This window comes from Pan paniscus, chromosome 6, assembly GCF_029289425.2.
Source record: "Pan paniscus chromosome 6, NHGRI_mPanPan1-v2.0_pri, whole genome shotgun sequence".
Classification (NCBI taxonomy): domain Eukaryota; kingdom Metazoa; phylum Chordata; class Mammalia; order Primates; family Hominidae; genus Pan; species Pan paniscus.
In genome coordinates, this window is record NC_073255.2 from 120,205,188 (window position 1) to 120,228,225 (window position 23,038).

The 23,038-nt window shown below is 51.3% G+C and overlaps 1 protein-coding gene and 1 non-coding gene across 8 annotated transcripts in view; one reads left to right on the plus strand and one right to left on the minus strand.

Annotated features, from left to right (window-relative positions):
- The window catches only part of CUX1 (cut like homeobox 1), a 468,328-nt gene that overhangs the window by 377,843 nt on the left and 67,447 nt on the right, over nucleotides 1–23,038 (plus strand). For 4 of the 7 annotated variants that reach the window (XM_057302918.2, XM_055114738.2, XM_055114737.1 and 1 more), the window contains exon 14: nucleotides 1,512–1,608. In XM_057302918.2, coding sequence (XP_057158901.1) covers nucleotides 1,512–1,608 — 97 coding nt within the window. Of the gene's footprint in view, nucleotides 1–1,511; nucleotides 1,609–2,638; nucleotides 3,311–4,804; nucleotides 4,871–6,074; nucleotides 6,177–7,362; nucleotides 8,208–10,393; nucleotides 10,560–11,116; nucleotides 11,174–23,038 lie in introns of all 7 variants that reach the window. The other 3 variants (XM_034964655.3, XM_055114736.1, XM_034964654.2) reach the window with 1 other exon arrangement.
- LOC112440585 (small nucleolar RNA SNORA48) lies at nucleotides 95–226 on the minus strand. The gene has a single exon (XR_003028614.2). It is a non-coding gene; the product is annotated as a small nucleolar RNA SNORA48 (small nucleolar RNA).

A 23,038-nucleotide genomic window follows, 5' to 3' on the forward strand; every position in this document is an offset into this window, starting at 1 on the left:
ACGAGACCTCTCACTTACAGCCGATGAGTCATACTTCAAGAACATTTAACCAAGTTGAAGCAAATTATCTTTTTTTTTTTTGTCTCCTTTTTTTCCGTGTGTCCAAGGCATGAACCAGGCATAGATCAAAAGCCAAGCTGGGGATGAACAAGGGATTGCTTCATCCCTGACTGATAGGAGATGGGCACTACCAAAAAGCAAATTATCTTTAACAAAAAGAGAAAAGCTAGTGTTTTCCAAACTGGTAACTGAAGTGAAATTGTGATTTCACTTCAGCAGGTACTAAGAACATAAATAAAAAACAATTTCAGATTGTGTTTAAGAAGGCCAGGCTCAGTAGCTCATGCCTGTAATCCCAGCACTTTGGGAGGCCAAGACAGGAGGATCGCTTTGAGGCCAGGAATTTGAGACCAGCCTGGGCAATATAGCAAGACCATGTTGCTATTAAAAAAAAAAAATAGCCAAGTACTATGACATATACCCGTGGTCCCAGCTACTTGGGAGGCTGAGGCAGGAAGATCGCTTGAGCCCAGTAGTTCAAGGCTATAGTGAGCTATGATCGCACCACTGCACTCCAGCCTGGACAACAGATTGAGACTGACTATTTTTTTTTTATTGCATTAAAGAGCAGCCAAAAATGGATTGGTTTAGGAACTTTAGTTACACGCTGCCTCAGTAGAGAAGGTACAAGGGAAGGATGACAGTGGCCCAGGGTCATCTGGTGGCCAATTAAAATTGACATCCCAGACCAAGCATGGTGGCTCACTCCTGTAATCCCAGCACTTTGGGAGGCTGAGGTAGGTGGATCACTTGAGGTCAGGCATTTGAGACCAGCCTGGCCAACATGGTGAAACCCTATCTCTGCCAAAAATATAAAAATTAGCTGAGCGTGGTGGCGCACGTCTGTAATCCCAGCTACTTGGGAGGCTGAGGAAGGAGAATCACTTGAACCCAGGAGGCAGAGGGTACAGTGAGCCAAGATCGTGCCACTGCACTCCAGCCTGGGCGACAGAGTGAGACTCCATCTCAAAAAATTAAAAAATCAAATCAAATAAAATTGACATCCTAAGTGGAATCTGACTCCTGATGCCCAGAAGACAGCCAACATCTTTGTGGCTGGCAAAAAAAAAAAAAAAAAGAAAAGTTCCCTTTACAGTAACGTTCGGACAGACGTTTGTGGCTTGGCAGCCAGTCTTATGGCCAAATGAGGCACGGGTTCAGGTCGCTTGAGTTTGAGAACAGATGAGAGAATAATTAATTTTTTAGGAGCTGTGGAAGTCTAAGAAGGAAAATGACTTCAACTAGAATCCATTCTTTCTAAAGGGAACTTGTTTTCCACTTGTGTTAAACGACTTGGGGGGAAATCAGCTGTCCGCAGCCCACTTCCTAATCAGATCGAGAGCTGGGTGGGAACGCGGACAGATGGAGGGAGGCAGGGCTCCGGGCCTGGTGGCCCCGGGAGCGGGTGAGTGGCCGGCCCCGCAGTGAGACCCCCGCTCTGCCCCTTCTAGGATGCGGCCAAGCCCCTGGAGGTGCTGTTGCTGGAGAAGAACCGCTCGCTGCAGTCCGAGAACGCCGCACTGCGCATCTCCAACAGCGACCTGAGCGGTAGGTTGGCCGGGCTTCGCGCATGTGCGGTGCTTGGTTCGCTTCCAGGGGTCGGTCGAGGAAGAGGAAGGTGAATCGTGAGTCTGGACAGATGCATGGCCAGAGAAGCGCCGGTTGACGAGAACCTTTGACTAACGCGTGTTGGGTGCCCTCCTCCTCACCGCTCCTCCCTTCCCTTCCCCGCCCTGCTTAAAGCTGGACGTCGAGACGGGCCAGCCGCACAGGCTCTGCGGAGGTCAGTTAGGGGCAGTGCGGCTGGAATCCCCGGGAGGGACAGCTCGGAGGACGTCGGCCTTTCTGATCTGTGTCTGGTTGTGCTGCACAGAGGCCAGGGGCAGTGTGAACCCAGCCTCGCTCTGGTGGTGTTTTCAGGGACAGCCCTGGGCCTGCCGGGTCCAGTAGAGGTTTTTCTTCCTTGGTCAGGTTTCCCCTGGGGACGCGTCCCCCATCCTTAGCCTTTCTTGGCTCATCCCCCAAATGGTGGCGTCACTTGACTGTGCTTCTGGTTTGGGCAGCTGGTAAAACGCGTACAGGTGTCTCGGGCTCTAATGGTATTGCATTCTCAAAACGGGCGCGCGCCTCCACTTCGAGGGGGCTCGGTACGGTGCATCGCCTCAGAGCAAGAGGTGCGAGCGAATCCATTGGTCCTAAAATGTCAGTGTTTGCTGCTCCTCCGGCCGGGGCCAGCGGGCCCAGTAAGAGGCCCGCGACCCGTCAACTCTTCCCTGTGTGTGTCACCAGCTCCTTGTCACGCTAGGAGTTTGAGTCTATGTCAAGGGGACTCTCCAGGCTGCAACGTACAAGAAAGGCGCAAACATGAATGCATGTTGCTTGTTTTGGGAAGCCTCGTTTGGCTGACTTACAAATTTAATCGGAAAACAAACCAACCCACCTCATTGGCCCTTGTAAAAAAAACCTGCACTTTTTTTTGTTTTCCCTTTTGCGGGGGCAAACTTTTGCATTTTGGTCTTGGTTTTTTTTTCCCCCTTTGGAATCCCCCATAATGCATTCTGTTTGCCCTTCCTTGTAGGGTCAGCCAGGAGGAAAGGGAAAGACCAGCCTGAAAGTCGGCGCCCGGGATCTTTGCCGGCCCCCCCTCCTTCTCAGTTGCCCCGCAACCCGGGGGAGCAGGCTTCCAATACTAATGGTACACACCAGTTCTCACCAGCGGGGTTAAGTCAAGACTTTTTCAGCTCATCCCTGGCAAGCCCCAGCCTACCCCTGGCTTCTACAGGAAAATTTGCACTAAACTCTCTTCTCCAGCGGCAGCTAATGCAGTCCTTCTACTCCAAGGCTATGCAGGAAGCCGGAAGCACAAGCATGATTTTTTCAACAGGTCCATACAGCACAAACTCCATATCTTCCCAAAGTCCATTACAACAAAGCCCAGATGTCAATGGCATGGCCCCATCCCCCAGCCAGTCAGAAAGTGCTGGGAGCGTCTCCGAGGGCGAGGAGATGGACACTGCAGAAATCGCCCGGCAGGTCAAAGAGCAGCTGATTAAGCACAATATCGGACAACGTATTTTCGGACATTATGTGTTGGGACTATCTCAAGGGTCCGTGAGCGAGATTCTGGCCCGGCCCAAGCCATGGAATAAACTGACTGTTCGTGGCAAGGAGCCATTTCACAAGATGAAACAGTTCCTCTCCGATGAGCAGAACATCCTGGCCCTCCGTAGCATCCAAGGCAGACAAAGAGGTGAGAGACTGGTGTTGGGTGGCGCCAGCGTGTGAGCCCGTCACAGAGTTGCACGTGTGTGTGCATGCGTGCGTGTGTCTGTGTGCGTGATGAAACATTTGTGCATCACATCAGGTAAAGTTCTCTTTACTTCTGCCACGTCCAGAGCTCAAGGGTGGCCCGGCATGAGTTAAGGCTGTTAGATTTGGGAGATCTGGCCTTTGAAACGCACTCAGCACTCCATACTTAGGAAACCCTATAGTATTTCAATACTAGAGATCGTATCAGAGGGAATTGCATTACATGATGTATAGCGTCTCCGTATGCTTAGTGGCCGCGGGTCCAATTGGCCTTGGGTGCTGGTCTCACTTTTGGGAGGAGCCCTTAAGTCCCCTCCAGCCCCATAGCAGCAACGTTGACTGGGCTCGATCCTCATGCAAAGCTGGTTCTGTAGGGAGAATACATCACAGATGACACCTCCCCTCTTCCCACCCTGCAGAAGAGGGCGTGTCCCGTGGCCACCTTCCCTACATTGTTCACGGTCCATTAGTGATTTGTTTAGCATTATGAGTAAAACAGGCCTGGCTTGAGTAAAATACACAAAAGTTTTATTTAAGCACCCTTTCTACCCCACCCTCCGTAAAAAGATAAAATGTCAGTCACATTCATAATTTCAAAAAATCCCAGCCGGGCACAGTAGCTCACGCCTATAATTCCAGCAGTTTGGGAGGCTGAGGTGTATGGATCGCTTGAGTCCGGGAGTTCAAGACCAGCCTGGGCAACATATATTTTGTAATCTTTTGATCTACAAAAAAATCAAAAGGTTAGCTGGGCATGGTGGCGTGTACCTGTGGTCCCAGCTACTTGAGAGGCTAAGGCAGGAGGATGGCTTGAGCCCAGGAGGTGGAGGCTGCAGTGAGCCATGATTGAGCCACTGCACTCCAGTCTGGGCAACAGAGTGAGAACCTGCCTCAAATAACAAAACAAAAAAGAAAGTTCCTTTTCTGTTTAAGACCAGGGGATCAATGTGCCACATCAACAGAGCTATTGAGAGGTCATTTCATCAGACATGTTTGAAACACCCTGAAATTTAGACTCAAACAGAGCAGGGAGATGTTTTGAACAGCATCAATTTGCACCAAGAAAATGCAGTGTTTTATGAGGATGTTAACCGCAATTGAATGTCTTTGGATGATTAATGCAAGCTTTGTTCTGGGGGCTGGCGGGTGATCCTCCTTCAAGGCAGTCCTCCCTCCCGTGGACCTCCCTGGCCTCAATGCCGTAGGTCACTACTTAGATTTCCCCCATCTCCTTTTGCAGCAGAGCCACGGCCTCTGCGGGCCGGTCAGCCAGGGAAGGGCCTCTCAGAAGATTCTAGAAACTCCCGAGTTGCACAGGCAGCCCTGAGCCCTTTCTTTAGTGACAGGCGGCTCAGATTTCATGTCACACAGCCCATATCGTCAACACCACCATTCCCCTGATTGTTTTGTTCTTACCACACTTGTTTTTCAACAGAGAATCCAGGCCAGAGCCTGAACAGACTATTTCAGGAAGTACCGAAACGAAGAAATGGGTCTGAAGGTATGTTGCAGGCAGGCGTTTTCTTTGCAGTCAGTCACCTAGGGAAGCAGCATGTCCTTAGCTGTGTATTTGGGTTAAAACTGTGCAGTGTGATTCTGGCCTGGAACCTGATGGAAAAACAGCTAGTAAGTATAAAACAAGGCACGGGTTCAAGCACACCCAGCCCCTTCCTCCCGAGCTGCCTGCCCTCTCCCAAGCGCAGGCGGGGGTGAGAAGAGGCGTTGCTAAGCTAAGCCCCCCGAGTCTGAATCCCAGCCCACTTCAGATCCTAATTACCCGGTTCCCTGTTTTTCTCAGACGCAGTTGAAAAAATAACAGCGGTTGCTCTGAGAAAAGTCAGGTGACCCCGTCAAATTAAATACTGCTGCTTCCTCGTATTTTTAACTCGGAAACACACTCAAGGTCCTATGGAACGGACGCATCCCACATCGTCCCGGTGGCATACTTGTTTTTAAATGGTGGTATACTTGTTTTGAATGCAGTGGTTCCTATTTAGGAAGATAGTAAGAAATTAAACTATCCGGGTGGCTTCCCGAAAGAGCTGGGGCCAGCCCCTGGGCCATAGTAGCCTCATTTCGTTGGCACGTGTGCCTGCACAAAACATCACCATGTGGCCGAAAGAATCCATCCTCCCCGCTTAGGAATTTCTGCAGGCTCCTTTCCTCGTTTGTAAATTTTAAAAAGATATTATGTGATAATAGGTGCAAACAATTTTTTAAGTTAAGCCTTTCTTCACACTGTGCCTCTGAATGATTGATAGACAATCAGCCTCAAACCCTCTGCCCTCCTTTTCCGTTTATCCTGTGTGGGACCCCAGCCTCCAATAAACATCTAACCCCGAGGAGAGTCAGTCCCAAGCCACAGCAGTTGCTTCTAAGTGACTCATGAGAAACATTGCCTTTTAATCACTCGCCTTTTATATATATGGATTAAATGATCGGTTCTCCCGGGTACTAACCCACGGGTGGTGTCCGGCTCTGGCAGAGTAACATTGACCGTAAGGTCAAATGAGCAGGAAATCCCTCCTGCCCGGTGTCGCTGTGAAGTTGCACTCACAGCAAACACAGGCCACTGGGAGGCCACATCTGCCTCCTTGTGTCACCAGCCCCCACCCGGGGCTATATATCAGAATGACGTCTTCGCGCAGCGCTGATTTTTGTCCGGGGTTTGGGTTTGATGTCATTGGCGCAACTTCTCCCCACAGGTAACATCACCACCCGGATCCGAGCCTCGGAGACTGGCTCTGATGAAGCCATCAAGTCCATCCTAGAGCAAGCCAAGAGGGAGCTCCAAGTGCAGAAAACTGGTACAGCTTCCATTTCTTCATCCACTGTCTTCAAACTTAATTAAGAGAATTGTCATGAGTGCTCTGGTCAGCAGTAATTAACTTTTTTTTTTTTTTAAACAATAATGAATGCCTGTTCTCAAGCATTTAGGCACGTAGAGAGAAGCAGATCTGTGTGATCTGTATTTGCCTAATAGTTACCTTTTTTTTTTGAGATGCAGTCTCGCTCTGTTGCCTGTGCTGGAGTGCAGTGGCACGATCTCAGCTCACTGCAACCTCTGCCTCCCGGGTTTAAGCGATTCTCCTGCCTCAGTCTCCCGAGTAGCTGGGACTATAGACATGTGCCACCATGCCCATGATATTTGTGTTTTTAGTAGAGACGGGGTTTCACCATGTCGGCCAGGCTGGTCTCGAACTCCTGACCTCCAGTGATCCTCCCACCTCGGCCTCCCACGGTGCTGGGATTACAGGTGTGAGCCACCGCGCCTGGCCCCTAGTTGTAATTATTCACAGAAATTACGCTCCTTAACTTTGACAGAACCACTTGCATTTCAGAATATAGCACAGGAAAATGAATACCAAGTATAAAAATTATCAGAGGTCAGGTGCGGTGGCTCACACCTGCAATCCTGGCATTTTGGGAAGCTGATGGAGGAGGATGACTTGAGTTCAGGAGTTTAAGACCAGCCTGTGCAACACAGTGAGAGACCTTGTCTCTTAAAACACTAGCCAGGCATGGTGGCATGCACCTGTGGTCCCAGCTACTTGGGAGGCTGAGCTGGGAGGATTGCTTGAGCCAGGGAGGTGGAGGGTGGGTACAGTGAGCCGTGATCGTGCCACTGTGCTCCATCCTGGACAACAGCAAGATCCTGTCGCTAAAAAAAAAAAAAAAAAAAAAAAAATTCTCGGGGAAAGGAGCCCCAGGAGGGCAGGTCAGGGAGCACTTTCACTGACACCCCCTTTATTACCCTCTACATCTGTGTGTATACCAAAGGCCACCAGGTCATCAAGCTGTAGTGTCAGGCCCTGGTCCTTGGTTGAGACAAGATGCCTGAATGTTTCACTGACAGGGGCCATGCTGGGGAAATACACAGTGTGGTTCTCCCAAATAACCCACACTTTGCAGTAGGTCAAGTTAGGATGAGAAGCATGTCCCCAGCTGAAGGGGGCCGCCCTGCCACACTCTCACCCCTGTTTCTCCATGCAGCAGAGCCGGCCCAGCCTTCCTCCGCATCCGGCAGCGGGAACTCTGATGACGCCATCCGCTCCATCCTGCAGCAAGCCCGCCGGGAGATGGAGGCCCAGCAGGCTGCCCTCGACCCTGCCTTAAAGCAGGCACCACTGTCCCAGAGTGACATCACCATCCTCACCCCCAAGCTTCTGTCCACCTCGCCCATGCCCACCGTGTCCAGCTACCCGCCTCTCGCCATCTCCCTGAAGAAGCCCTCCGCAGCTCCTGAGGCCGGTGCCTCTGCTCTGCCGAACCCCCCGGCCCTCAAAAAGGAGGCCCAGGACGCCCCCGGGCTGGACCCCCAGGGAGCAGCCGATTGTGCACAAGGGGTCCTGAGACAGGTGAAAAATGAGGTGGGCCGCAGCGGTGCCTGGAAGGACCACTGGTGGAGCGCGGTGCAGCCGGAGAGAAGAAATGCCGCCTCCTCCGAGGAGGCCAAGGCCGAAGAAGCGGGCGGTGGGAAAGAGAAGGGCAGCGGTGGCAGCGGAGGTGGCAGCCAGCCTCGGGCCGAGCGCAGTCAGCTCCAGGGACCCTCGTCGTCAGAGTACTGGAAGGAGTGGCCCAGCGCTGAGTCCCCATACTCCCAGAGCTCAGAGCTGAGTCTGACCGGGGCCAGCCGCAGCGAGACACCACAGAACAGCCCCCTGCCATCCTCCCCGATCGTGCCCATGTCCAAGCCCACCAAGCCCTCAGTCCCCCCGCTGACCCCCGAGCAGTACGAGGTCTACATGTACCAGGAGGTGGACACCATCGAGCTCACCCGGCAGGTTAAGGAGAAGCTGGCCAAGAATGGCATCTGCCAGAGAATCTTCGGGGAGAAGGTAAGGGATCTGCTCTGGGGGCTTTGGTTCTCCCGTCTCTTCTCCTTGCTGAGGACCAAGTATCTATCCCGCAGCCTGTGACCCTCACCCATTTCAATTCACCCAAGAGCAGAGCGTAAGGCATCCTCTGCTCCCAGACTTCCAAGGTGCGGCTGGTGAACATTGCAGCCCCGATCCCATTTGCCGAGCCCCGACTGCAGCCAGGTTCTAGGCTCAGCCTTTCACCTGCATGCTGCCCTTTCGACCTCTCAGTTGCGCTGGGAAGTGGATGGTAAAATCCCCAATTGACAGGGAAGGACACCAAGGCTTGGGGACGTTAACTACTTGCCCCAAGCTGACTGGCAGCGGAGTCCACATCCAGCTTTTGCTGCCAAGGGGAGCTGAGAGGCACCCCTGCAGGCTTCTTTGGCCAAAAAAAATCCGATCTGATCACACAGAGGGACCACCAGTACGCAGAGAGCCAAAAGGGACTTACTAGAAAAAGCTGCAGAGAGCATTATTGTTCCTTTCTGTGTAACTCTTGGATATTGTTCAGTCAGAGAGGTCAAGCAACCTGCCCGGGGACACACAGCTTGGGGATGGCCCAAGCAGGGCAGCCCGTGTTTCCCTATCATCCTTCCCTGGCTCAGGAAAGTGTAATCTTGCATGGACGAGCTTCTAGGCCTTTCTGTTCTTGGCACTTTCCTGGTCACTGAGATTCAGGAGAATGAGGGTTAACCGTGCCTGCCAAATCTAAAATAAACATCATGTCCTAGTATCATTTTATTTATTTATTTTTTGAGATGGCGTCTCACTCTGTCGTCCTTGCTAGAGTGCAGTGACGCTATCTCGGCTCACTGCAGCCTCCGCCTCCTGGATTCAAGCAATTCTCCTGCTTCAGCCTCCCGAGTAGCTGGGATTACGAGTGCCCACCACCACACCCAGCTAATTTTTCTATTTTTAGTCGAGTCAGGGTTTCACCATGTTGGCCAGGCTGGTCTCCTGACCTCAAGTGATCTGCCCGCCTTGGCCTCCCAACCCCCTACCATTTTAGATTAAATAACGGAGTGCTGAATAGAAGGAGAAGCACCCCTCTCCCCTAAAAGGCACCTTCCTGAGGGAGCACGTGGCTGGATCAGCAGGGGACAAATCCCACCCCCTCCCCTGCCAAGCCAGGGTCCCTGCGTGGCACCGTCTCCGCACTCCCCGCCCCGCCTTCCACTCAGTGTTTGCCGTATGCTGTGCTGTGAATCCCGGTGGTGTCCGATGGCGAACTTTGCCCTGATTTTGCAAAAGGTGAAGGGGGGCGACTAGAAATGAGGATGAGTATTTCAAGTCCCTTGAGATTTCTAGTTCAGTGTTGTAAAAATACCATTTGAGAACATTGAAATAGACATTCGTGCTCATGCCTTAAATTTAGCAGAGACTTAATAGCATTGAACTTGTTTGGCCCGTGAGTGCAGTTTTATTCTGGAACTTGAGAACTTTTCAAAAGAGTGATCGGATGCAGCCCCTAAATATCCCAGGGCGGCATCTGTGTCCTGTGGGGGGTGTTTGTGCCTATACATATGTATGGCCATATGGGAGCGTCAGAAAACTCGGGTGTGTACACGCAACTCGGCAATCATCTGCGGCGGAATGTCACTCCCAGGCCGGCTCCCCAGGTCCAACCAGCTCACCTCTGGGCCCCCACCTTTGATCAGGATGTGGTCAGAACAAGCAGACCTTTCTAAATGCTGGCCTGGCTCAGCGTTTGCAGAGGACACCAGCTTCCCCAGGTCCACCGGCACCCACTGCCCCACCTCTGGAGGGATCTCGTCCCTGGAACCTTAGCCTTTCCCGGTGCCACCAAGTGAAGAGCAAGGTGCTTGTACACACCTCCTCCGCAGGGTGTCACGGTGACAGCCCTGCCATCTTGGCAGGATCAAGACCCTGGGATGAGACCCTCTTCCCTCCCTGGGAGCTGAGAGCTGTGGCTGTAACCATGGCTCACCCGAAAGTCCCCCTGTGCCGGGGTCTCAGCCACCATTGATCTTTAAATGCGTATTCCCTGCCCACAAGCTGTCACCGCCACCAGGCCGTGGTTCTGTGCTCAGAAGTCAGCCCTAGACGTGCCCTCTGCGTGGTGGGTGTGCATTGCAGCAGCATCTGTGGCGTCATGCTAATAGCCAGGCACTGATGGCCGTGTGTGTTCGGTGCCACTCCAGGTGCTGGGCCTGTCCCAGGGCAGCGTCAGCGACATGCTGTCCCGACCGAAGCCGTGGAGCAAGCTGACGCAGAAAGGCCGAGAACCCTTCATCCGGATGCAGCTCTGGCTGAACGGCGAGCTAGGCCAGGGTGTTCTACCCGTCCAGGGCCAGCAGCAAGGGCCAGGTAATGGGGGTCCTGCCACAGGAGAGGGGCTGCCCCCCCATAGCAAGGACCTGGTCACAGCAGCCCCACCTGGGCTATGCAGAGAGGGAGGAGGGAACTCCGCCCCAGGAGGTGGCCAACCACACTCCCCACCGTGGGCTGGTGCTGGGGTACAGAACCGTCCCCTTCCTCCACAACCTGCTGCCGTGGGACTGACTTCAGTGTTTAGGAGAGATCATGCCTGTCTAATTTTATAAGCAGCAGAAAATGAGTTACCAATTTAAAAAATGCTGTTTATACATAAATACAGGTAAAAGTCAAGTAGCTGAATCAGGGAGTCAAGAAAGAAAGTCAGCCAAAGGTACGAAAGTGGAAGATGTCACAGGCGAAACCTTTCACCTGCTCCCGGCCCGGGGGCCTGGCCTTGCAACAGCAGCGCCTCCCCGGCCCGTGGGTCCCCATGCCCGCCCCTCCCCAGGAGGAATGGGAAGCCTCCCCGGGCCTTGCCACATTCAGTTAGGAAGCTTTAAGCCCTGGGCCGCGTTCCTTCCTTTAATTATAACCTTTTTCTACTTTAGTCCTCCACTCTGTGACATCGCTCCAGGACCCGCTGCAGCAGGGCTGTGTGAGCTCAGGTAAGCAGCCAGTTTCTGTTGCTTTTGCATGAAATGTCTCACTGCCTTTTCTGTTGTCCCGTGCTCTGGTCTGTCCCGGCGAGACTCCGAGGGACCGCACATTCTGGATTTGGGGAGCTGAAATATGGCATCCTATCTGCAAACGGGGTCCCTCTCTGTGTCAGTTTCTAATGGAGAGCGAGCTGACAGTGCATGGAGGGACTCTGCCAAGATTTGCACACCCACTGTCATCCTTTGTCGGCCCAGAGCCTTGTGTTCAGGGCTGGGGTCTAAGTCGGAGACAGATTCCCCACTCAGGGGGCTTACCGTCTGATAGGAAGGGATAAAGCACGGGCACACGTCCCTCTCCTGGTGGGGTCATGTCGGGGGACTTCTTGTCTAACCGGAAGACATCCAGGCAGCCTCTGAGCAAGAAAATGGGGAGCTTTGAGCTTGAGCAGTGGGAAAGGTAGGGTAGCAGAAAGGAAATGGCCAGGAAGCCCCTGAAGACAGCTCAGGTGTGAACGGATGGAGAGCTGGGGACTGAGATCTGAGCCTGGGAGCAGGTGGTGGCGGAGAGTGGTGGCTGCAGGCTGAGAAACTCGGGCTCCTTCCTGTCTGCATTTCACAGCCTCGAGGTCTCCAACCACACTTGTTCTCTTTGCTACACGGTGCCTGGACACAGCCCACCGAGGCTGACCCATGGCCACGGCTCCCAGGCTCTCTTCTGCGCCCCACCGCCTCCCTTCTCGTGCGCCGATCCCACACTTGGAGCTGAGCTTTTCACAGCCAGCTTTTAGGAACAGCCAGCACTGTGAGCTGGTCCTCTTTTTCCCTTTCTGTATTTTTCTAAACATGTTGATTCGTCTCCATATCCCATTGATTCGTTGAAAACACAAACAAAGCTAACAGGAGCACGAAGCCCGCCAGCTTGCCGCAAGCTCCACGAGGGGGAACATGTGTAGCGCGGGGAACAGCTGTGGGGCAGTGGCTGCTGCTTCTACAAGAGCCCAAACCCTCATACAGATGCAGCCGGGGCACCTCGGTGGCATCCAAGTCTCCGGTTGAGAGTTCTGCATGTTTTCCGTGTTCTGATTTGACTCTGACCAACGTGGGGGTCGGGAGGCTGCATCTCACCCACGCCGTGGGTCTTCTTGGCTGGACATCTAGGTGGAGCGGGTGCCCATTGGAAGAAGGGATCACTCATTCTGGCTTGGCCAATTTAATTAGAAAGTACCAAGAACTAATCCAGCACTGGCTCGAGTTCAGAATACTTCAGGGGAAATAATGGACATAGCTGTTTGTGCTGGAGTTTTACGGACGTCTGCTTGGAAAGTTAGCCTTGACCCCCTGCTCTAACGGGAAGTTGGCCTTCTTTAAACTCACGAGAGTATTTGAGTCCATTGAGGCAGGACTGAACTTGGCAGAAAGTGACTAATGTATTCTAGATCAAAACCCCTTGTTACACCAGGTGCGGTGGCTCACGCCTGTAATCCCAACACTTTGGGAGGCCGAGGCGGGTGCATCACCTGAGGTCAGGAGTTTAAGACCAGCCTGGCCAACGTGGTGAAACCCCGTCTCTACTAAAAATACAAAAAAATTAGCTGAGTGTGGTGGTGGGAGCCTGTAATCCCAGCTAGTCAGGAGGCTGAGGCAGGAGAATTGCTTGAACCCGGGAGGCGGAGGTTGCAGTGAGCTGAGATCGTACCACTGCACTCTAACCTGGGCAACAGAGCGAGACTCCATCTCAAAAACAAAAAAAACCCTCGTCCTACATAAAACAGGAAGTCTCCCCTGGTGCCAGGCCTGCTAATGATCGATGCCAGAAGCAACTTCTACGTGACGGAACAAATCCTTGAAGAATGACGTTTTACTTTGTATTGTAACGGATCATCGCCACTGTGCTGGAACATTTGTACAACAGTCACATTTCAAACCTAGGAAAAACACACTAGGCTCCTAAGAGGAATGTAAATGATATTTGTAAAATATCAATTGACTTTATAGAATAAAGTTAGTTAAGACTCCTGGGCAATCTCGCAGATTGGAAGCAGGAGAGAGAAAAAGGCGATGAGCTCCTAGATGAAACGGAACAGAGTGTAGAAGTTGCCAGTGGTTTTTGTGAAGAGGCAGCAGATGGGTGTGTCTCCCCCGCCCCCCTTCCATGTCATTCCAGCAAGAGGGGAGGTTGAGCACAAATCACTTACCCAAAACCTTGAAGTCATAGGAAAGCCACCAGCAGAAGCAAAAATCATAGTGACTAGGGAGAAAAATGGGAAAAGATTTCTTATTTGCAGGAAAAAATATTTTTTTTTTTTTTGAGACAGAGTCTCGCTCTGTCACCCAGGCTGGAGTGCAGTGGCACAATCTCAGCTCACTGTAACCTCCACCCCCCTGGGTTCAAGTGATTCTCCTGCCTCAGCCTCCTGAGTAGCTGGGAATACAGGTACCCATCACCACGCCCGGCTAATTTTTGTAGTTTCAGTAGTGACAGAGTTTCAACATGTTGGCCAGGCTGGTCTCGAACTCCTGATCTCAGGTGATCCCCCCACCTTGGCCTCCCAAAGTGCTGGGATTACAGGTGTGAGCCACTGCACCTGGCCAGGAAAATTTTAAAAAATTGTATAGCATAATGATGGCCAAGTGAAAATATTTCTCTGGACCAGGAAGACTAGGAGGGCTTTGCCAGAAAGAAAAGAGATTATCATATGGTTTTCCTCGTCTGAATCTTTACTATCAGAGGTTACTTTTCAAGGGAGTTTCACACAGAGGCTCACATCTATAATCCAACCACTTTGGGAAGCCAAGGCAGACAGATCACCTGAACTTAGGAGTTCGAGACCAGCCTGGGCAACATGGTGAAACCCCATCTCTACAAAAAATGCAAAAATTAGCCAGGTGTGATGGCATGCACCTGTAGTTCCAGCTACTTGGGGGACTGAGGCGGGAGGATTGCTTGAGCCTGGGAGGTCGAGGCTGCAGTAAGCCAAGATCACGCCACTGCACTCCAAGCTGGGTGACAGACGGAGACCCTGTCTCAAAAAAAAAAAAAAGAGAAAAGAAAAAAAGCTATGTTCACAGTATATGGAGTGTGTGTGTGTGTGTGTCTGTGTGATGGAGTCTCACTCTGTCGCCTAGGCTGGAGTGCAGTGGCACAAGCTCAGCTCACTGCAACCTCCGCCTCCTGGGTTCAGGCGATTTTCCTGCCTCAGCCTCCCAAGTAGCTGAAACTACAGGCATGCGCCAGCACACCCAGCTAGTTGTATTTTTAGTAGAGATGGGGTTTCGCCCTGTTGGCCAGGTTGGTCTTGAACTCCCAACCTCAGGTGATCCACCCGCCTTAGCTTCCTAAAGTGCTGGGATTATAGGCATGAGCCACCATGCCCCACCTAGTATATGGAATTTAATTTAGGAAAATAGAGTTGCTAACAGTGGTTTTTAGTAAATCCTTGGGATTAGTGACATGAGAGACTAGAATCTTCCTTGACAGTGTCTCTGTGGAAGCTTCCAGCATTGCTGCCCCTGAAGCAGGAGAGCGAGCCTCTGTCCTAAGATTGCTACAGGATTCCGATTCCCTGTTCTTCCCATGGCTACCCCAGAATCCTTTCAAGAGGCCCCCAGACCCAGAAGATGCTCCCTCCATTGCCTGCCTCAAGTAGCTCGCCGTGGTAGAACCAATGTCTGCAGGAAGGTCATTGCAAGCCCGGCTTGGCTTCTTCCTGAATGTCAGTGAGAAATGCTCAGTGCTTGAGACTCTGGGTCTCGAAGATGGACTGGCGGTTGGTTTTCCTTCCCAGGTAGGCAGGGACTTTGGACAACTTGCTCAGCCAGCCACAGTCCTGCAGTAAGGGAATCGGGCTTACAGTGGAGTCCGTGGAGGCGGATGGCTCTGTGCTCTGTTACCATGGTGATCAGGTGCCCTGCGCTAGAGTGGCCTCGCCCATCTGAACAGCAAGCTGCTGGCCCAGGAGTCTATTTTCTTTTCCTCACTGAGAGCTCCCGTCAGCCTTTTCCTGCCGGGCTCTGTTGCCCTGTCTGTCCTTCCATTTTCCTTAATGACTTAGACGCCAATTTGCCAAAAAGGAGAGAGAAACTGACATTTCATTCACATCATCACTTTTTCCTCTTGGTGGATACAACTGGTTCTGAATGTTCCTCTAAGAATCCGAGCATGGGGGTGACGGGCTTGGGCATTAAGGAAATTTGATGCCATTTTTAAGCAGCAGCGTCACTAGTGACCCACCACTTTTTCTTAGACACTGTTGAGGCCTTGAAAAGGCGTAAGGTGAGCGGTAGGTTCCATGCCAGTCATGAGTAACTTTTTTTTAAGAAAAAGGATTTTTAAGAGACAAATCTTCAGATCAGTTACCTGTTCATAGATTTCCTGGTACGTCTTAACTTTCTACAAATATTTTTTTTTGTTTGCTTCTTGCAAAATGCCCAGCACCTTGGGATATAAAGGGGGGTGTAGTTATAACCAGGGTCATCTTTGATCTCATTTGGAAAACTTCATTTCAAGATGGAGTTGCAGGTGGTCCTTGGGGACTGATTCTGCAAGCCCCTTTTGTCTGTCAGTCATTCCAGGCTTCATCCCTCATTTCTGGACCTCACACTACTTAACCATACCAAATGTTCATAGAGGAGAAGGTAGGGGCTCATTAAGGCTTGTTTGCTCAGAGTGTGGCCTTCTTGTCATTTAGCAATTTATTGTATCTTATTCTATTTATTTTATTTATTTTTTATAGATAGACGGGGACTCACTCTGTTGCCCAGGCTGGAGTGCAGTGACACAATCACAGCTCAATACAGCCTCCATCTCTCAGGCTCAAACAATCCTCTCTCCTCAGCCTCCTGAGTAGCTGGGACTTATAGACACTTTCCACCACACTCAGCTAATTTTTTTATTTTTTGTAGAAGTGGGTCTCTCTTTTTTATTCTTTTTTGTTTGTTTGTTTTTGTTTTTGTTTTTTGAGATAGAGTCTCGCTCTGTCACCTGGGCTGGAGTGCAGTGGCGCGATCTCGACTCACTGCAACCTACACCTCCGGGGTTCAAGTAATTCTCCTTCCTCAGCCTCCCAAGTAGCTGGGATTACAGGTGCCTGCCACCACACCCGGGTAATTTTTGTATTTTTAGTAGAAATGGGGTTTCACCATGTTGGCCAGGCTAGTCTCCAACTCCTGACCTCGGGTGATCCTCCCACCTTGGCCTCCCAAAGTGCTAGGATTACAGGTGTAAGTCACCACACCCGGCCTTTTTTATTCTTTATTTCCAAATACCCAAGTAACCTGGTCTCTGTTGCCAGGGCTGGTCTCAAACTCCTGGCCTCCCAAAGTGCTGGGATTACCGATGTGAGCCACCCTACCCGGCCACTTTGTAACTTTTTAATGTGGGAGCGTTTCATTGCTGTGGCTAACAAGCTGTTACGTCTGCATTCACACTGGCTTCAGGTGTATTATGGCTATCCAGGTGGAAGGATGGTCCCCTGCCCTTGGCTGAATCGTGAAATATCCAGCTCTTTCCTGGCGTGTTAGGAATGATGGGTTCCAAGCCTTCTCTGCTGCCTGTTGCTGTTCCCAGTCAGCCAACAGAGTATCAGTTGCCTCTTTGAGAAGACAGCTGCTATGGTCTGTCTCTAATGTGGGTGGTCCAATGTGTGCCCCTCTTTGACGTGAAGCCCACGGGGCCGTGGGCTGTCCATGACCTTGTACAGCCAGGAGATTCCCCTTGGCTGCAGCCCCTATCGCGGACAGGTCCACGTTCCTTTTGAATGTGCGTGCGTATCATGGTCATGGCTCTTAGCTGGTTCCCACCAGACAGCCAGGAACACGTGTCCAGGGCTCGTGAGCTTTGAACTCTGCAGTAAGATTCTAAAGCAGTGTCCTTGATAAGCAGTCAGTCGGCTCTCCCACGTTCATGGCTAACAGTCAGTGTCGGGGCATGTGGATAGCATGTTCATAGGGACAGGAGAGGCTGATTGCACCCCTGGGCATTCCACGGCACTGTCTAAAGCAGGCAGGGGCCAGGCGCGGTGGCTCACACCTGTAATCCCAGCCCTTTGGGAGGCCGAGGTGGGTAGATCACTTGAGGTCAGAAGTTTGAGACCAGCCTAGCCAACATGGTGAAACTCGGTCTCTACTAAAAATATAAAAATAAGTCAGGCATGGTGGCTTGCACCTGTGATCCCTGCTACTCAGGAGGCTGAGGCAAGAATATCACTTGAACCCAGGAGGTGGAGGCTGCAGTGAGCAATGATAGCATCACTGCACTGCAGCCTGGGTGACAAAGCGAGACCCTCTCCGCCTGCAAAAAAAGAATACCTCTTCAATTGGAGACATTAAAGAATCAGCTTTTCGGCTGGGCGCAGTGGCTCACACCTGTAATCCCAGCACTTTGAGAGGCCGAGGCGGGTGCATCACCTGACGTCAGGAGTTCGAGACCAGCCTGGCCAACATGGGGAAACCCCGTCTCTAGTAAAAATACAAAAATTAGCCAGGCGTGGTGGTGCACACCTGTAATCCAGCTACTTGGGAGGCTGAGGCAGGAGAATTGCTTGAACCCGAGAGACCCAGGTTGCAGTGGGCCGAGATTGCACTATTGCACTCCAGCAGGGTGACAAGAGCGAAACTCCATCTAAAAAAAAAAAAAAAAAAACACTCAACCTGATCTCGGCTGAGCTAAGATGCAAAGGGACTGGCTGTGCCACTGTGAACCCTTCCAGAGGCAGGTGAGGCAGGCCGCGCGGGAGCAGCACGGGAAGTCCCGGCTGATGAGATGAGGCTGGGGGGCCGCCCCGAGAGCCACAGGAGGAAGGGCACATGCGCTTTTCAAAAGTTCCTTGATGTGTGATGTGTAGGGATCACTCAGGGACCTTGCTGGAAAGCCCCTTTGTCACTGTGCGTGACCTGCTTGTTCAGTTCCCCAAGCGCCTCCAGATGCTTGTGGGATTCAAGATGGGGGCTGGCCACATGTTGCTGGAACCAGCACCCTGTGACATTTATGCAGGAGAACATGGGTGTTTGGAGGGTCTTTTGTTCCTAGGACAGCCCTGCCTGGGGGACCCTGCACACACAGATCCTGCACAGATGTCAGGGGCAGCCAGTGCTGAGTACCACAGCCCACTTTAGGTTTTGTTTCAAAGCAACAAACGTCACTGTCATCAAGTGAGCAAGGCAGCCTATGCAGGCTGCCAGCACCGCCCCAGCACCCTGCAGTCCCACCTCCCAGCACCACCCGTCACACACCCTTGGGGAAGGCTGCTTTGCCAGAACTCGGCCCCCCAAAGTCTCTGTTCCTAGAGCAGAATTTGTCCCTGTGCCTCACCCAAAGAGAGGGAAGTCATAGCCCAGAGTCACCGATTTATTTGACTTTTTTGTTTTTATTATGATTTGCAGGATTTTTTCCAAGAAGTAAAATGCACCATAGTTACAAAATGCAAGCATTCAAACTTACAATCTTTTTAAGAAATCAGTCACCATCCCTCCCTCATCTTCCTGTCACACACCACCCCCACCCCCACACCCCAACCCACCACCATCCCCAGTTTGTCATGTGTCCTTCAGGACAGTCATGCACCTAAATATTTATTCCACATAGATGGGGGGCGTGCAGGCCTCAAAAAGGCCATGTGCCTTGCTTTTCTCACTTAGTAACACACTGTGGAGACCTTCCTCCATCAGCACATGGAGGATTTTCCCTTTTTGTGTGTACATGTGTGAGAGGGAGTCTCGCTCTGTCACCCAGGCTGGAGTGCAGTGGCACAATCTCGGCTCACTGCAGCCTCCGCCTTCCGAGTTCAAGCAGTTCTCCTGCCTCAGCCTCCAAGTAGCTGGGATCACAGGTGTGCACCACCACACCTGACTAATTTTTTGTATTTAGTAGAGACAGGGTTTCACCATGTTGCTCAGGCTGGCCTCGAACTCCTGACCTCTGGTGATCCACCCATCTTGGCCTCCCAAAGTGCTGGGGTTACAGGTGTGCACCACCACGCCCGGCCAGATGTCTGCTTTTAAAACAGAATCTAGTCGCATCTTCCCACCTCCTTTGGTGGAGATTGTCCCTTGCAGATGGTGCAGGGTGCTCCTGGTGCCGCAGTCCTGTGAGAGGTGATCTATATGTGCCTTTCCAAAGTCTCGACTTCTACAAAATGCTATTCCATCCTTGGAAGTTGCCTGTTCATTGACCAATTCCTTAAAGTGGACACAAAACCTTGAGCTTCCAGAGTAAGACTATAGGGCCTAGGTCATTGCTTAGGCCATTTGGGGCCAAGCTAGTATGGAACCAGGCCAACTAGGCTAGACACAGCCGGCGAGGCTGAGGGGTCACATAACTCTCGTTCTTCCCGTCGCTTTCCCTGGACCCTCCATTCTGGTGCTCCCTGGTTTCCCCTTCTGAAAAGGCCCGACAGGCCCAGTCCGGCTTGTAGACACATCCCGTTCTCTCCCCTTCAGGCTTTCCATAGAAAACAGAATTTACAGCACATCGGGCATTCAGTACAAGAGGCAAAAGTAGGTCATAGGAGCAAATGAGGACTTCAGTTTTCAGTGGTTGAATTCTAGGGAAGGAATGAAGAAGCTTAAATGCCTAGAAACCCTCAGGTGATTGCAGAAAGGGGGGTGGGAATAAAACAAGGGAGTCCACATGCTGGTGTGGTCTCTGTGCCACTCACAGAGCTGATGTCCTTAATCCTTAATCAATAAGTGAGGCCGGGCTCAGTGGCTCACACCTGTAATCCCAGCACTTTGGGAGGCCAAGGCGGGTGGATCACCTGAGGTCAGGAGTTCAAGACCGGCCTGGCCAACATGGCAAAACCCTGTTGCTACTAAAAATACAAAAAAATTAGCTGGGTGTGGTGGCGGATGCCTGTATTCCCAGCTACTCGGGAGGCTGAGGCAGGAGAATAACTCGAACCCAGAGGTGGTTGCACTGAGGCGAGATCACGCCACTGCACTCCAGCCTGGGCAACAAGAGCAAAACTTCATCTCAAAAATAATAATAATAATAATAAGTGGAAATGGTTCCCTTCTCTTACGGATGGAGTAAACCAAGGCTCAGAGATAAAAGGTGATTTGCCCCAATCAAGAAGAAGGTGGTGGCCAGGCGTGGTGGCTGATGCCTGTAATCCCAACACTTTGGGAGGCTAAGACGCAAGGATCGCTTGAGTCTAGGAATTTGAGACCAGCCTGAGCAACATAGCAAGACCCCATCTCTACAGAAAATTTAAAATTTAGCCGAGCATGGTGGTGTGCGCCTGTAGTCCCAGCTACTCAGGAGGCTGAGGCAGGAGGATTGCCTGAGCCCAGGAGTTGAATCAGCAAATCAGTGACAGCATGGAAGCCACATTTACTAGGTTTGGCTGTTGGAAAATGTGTAATCCACCTGGCCTAGGCTGCATGGAGTGTCCATGCTCCTTTGAAACCTCTTCTGGTCTAAATTCAGTGAATTTAGGGTCCTCTGCCTGCTACAGGGCAGCCCTGCCTTTCAGCTGTCACGGCCCCCCGGAGCCATGCCGACACCCAGGCCCCAGCCCCATGCGGACTGGCCCGAGGGACCTGCCCCGCTCCCGGTGAGGATAAGGAGGGGAGTTTCTTAATGGCATTGCCCTGGATAGAATGGGAGCCAGGCAGGAGGCTTCCATCGGGGCCTCCTCTAGATTTTGTGTTTACTTCTTCCCTTTGGAACCGGATTCCTAAATATAGCCCGAGTCTGAATTGGCAGATGTTGGGTCTGTCCTTTCCTCGAGGGCCAAAATTAGTCTGTCATTTGGCACCTAAATAAAGCAGTCAAACTGCCTTTATACCAGCTTTGCAATTAGGCGGTAGTTGAAACATTCTATTTGATAAGGAAACTTTTATGGATGCCTTAGCAGCACCTCTGAACCCAGGAGGCTGAGGAGAGAGGACACCCGGGCCCCAGAGGGACACTCCTTCCTCGCCATCAGGCCTCATTCCAGAGTTAAAGTCAATTTTGTTCCATGTGGCTTAAAAACACCTCGTGAATGTGGAAAAGACAGTCAATGCTCCCCAGAAATAGCATTCTAAGAGCATGGCAATGGTTACTCCAACTTTTTTTTTTTTTTTTTTTTTTTTTTTTTTGCAAGCAAAGAAAAATCTGTCCAGAGTGCCTGGAGCTGGGTTAGTGCAGGGACTCCCCAGGGGCAGCAGAAAGATGTTATAATCAATTATCACATCATAACACTGATGTATGATAATTACTGAGTGTTTCTCCTGAGATAGTGCAGCATTTGGCTGGGATGCCGCTCTTTCACGGTCCACTGCCTGATTAATATGCAAATAATAGGCTGATTGCATGATGAATGCAGAAATGAGTTCGCTGATAACGTGAGCACCGAAGTGGGAAGATGATAAATTACTTTTACTGACTGTCCTACATTAAGTACCCTTTCTCAACAATTTCATCACAAATTAAGTAAAGCAGTATGGAGAGATTAGGAGGACGTGTAAAATAATGTATCTTAATGGTTTTTCTAATACCATCATGGAAGACGAAAATCTCAACTTGGTTCTGCCCGAGTCTTTGTAGGGCCAAGTGAGTTCACTCACCTGGGCATTGAGTGGAAGACAGGAGGCACCCCACCACACCGGCGTGTTCCACGGGCCATGATCAGCCATGGATTCTCTGAGGAATATCCCATTGCAGCCCAGACATTACCCGCACACTGGGCCAACAGGCAGCATCATGGAGGGAGGAGGACAGGCTGCTCTCGGGGCAGACGCAGCATCCTCCACACAGATGGGCACCTCCAAGCCTGCTGTCCACCATGTGCCTGCAGGAAAGGAGCATTTCTGGGCTGCAGGCCTGGAAGACTCGGAAAGAAAACAACATTTAAGACCTCCTGCCTGGGCACAGTGGCTCACGCCTATAATCCCAGCACTTTGGGAGGCTGCGGCGGGAGGATCACTTGAGGCCGGGAGTTTGAGACCAGCCTGGACAACATGGGGAAACCCCATCTCTACAAAAAATACAAAAATTAGCCAGGCGTAGTGGTGTGCATCTATAATCTATAGTCTATAGTCCCAGCTACTTTGGAGGCTGAGGCGGAAGGATCATTGGACCCTAGGAGGTGGAGGTTGCAGTGAGCTGAGATCACGCCACTGCACTCCAGCCTGGGCAACAGAGCAACACCCCATCTCAAAAAACAAACAAAAAAAGACCTCCTTGACCTCTTTTTAGCTCTTCCAAGTCTCAGAAATCTGGAAAAATTAATTTCACTATTAGAATGGCAGTGGGCACACCGGCCAGAGAGCATGACTTGGTAAGGGATGGGTAGGTTTGCCCAAAGCCAGACTTGAACCCTTGAGAAAAAGAGGGCGTGCGTGTGCGCGTGCACACACAGTCTCCCCCCACATACACACACCCCCCACACACGCACACACACTCCCACACACACACTCCCACACACACTCCCCCACACACACTCCCCCACACACACACTCCCACACGCACTCTCCACACACACGCACAGAGTCCCACACACACTTCTGCACACACACACTCTTCCACACACACTCTCCCACACACACTCTCCCACACACACTCCCACACACACACTCTCCCACACACACCCCCACACACACTCTCCCACCACACACACGCACATTCTCTCTCCCTCACACACACATTCTCTCACACACACATTATCTCACACACACACACACACACATTTGCAGTGATTAATCTTTGATTACAGCAAAGCAATTTAACTAGAGGCTTTGTTTTTTCCCATCTTAGTAATATATATTTAGACTGTTTGTATGACATACATTTTGTCTTAATGCACAGGGACGCATTGATAAGTGTTCGTACACACAGCTGGCTTGGTAATAAGGTTATTGAAGGTAATTTGAAAGCAGCATTTCTAAATCAGT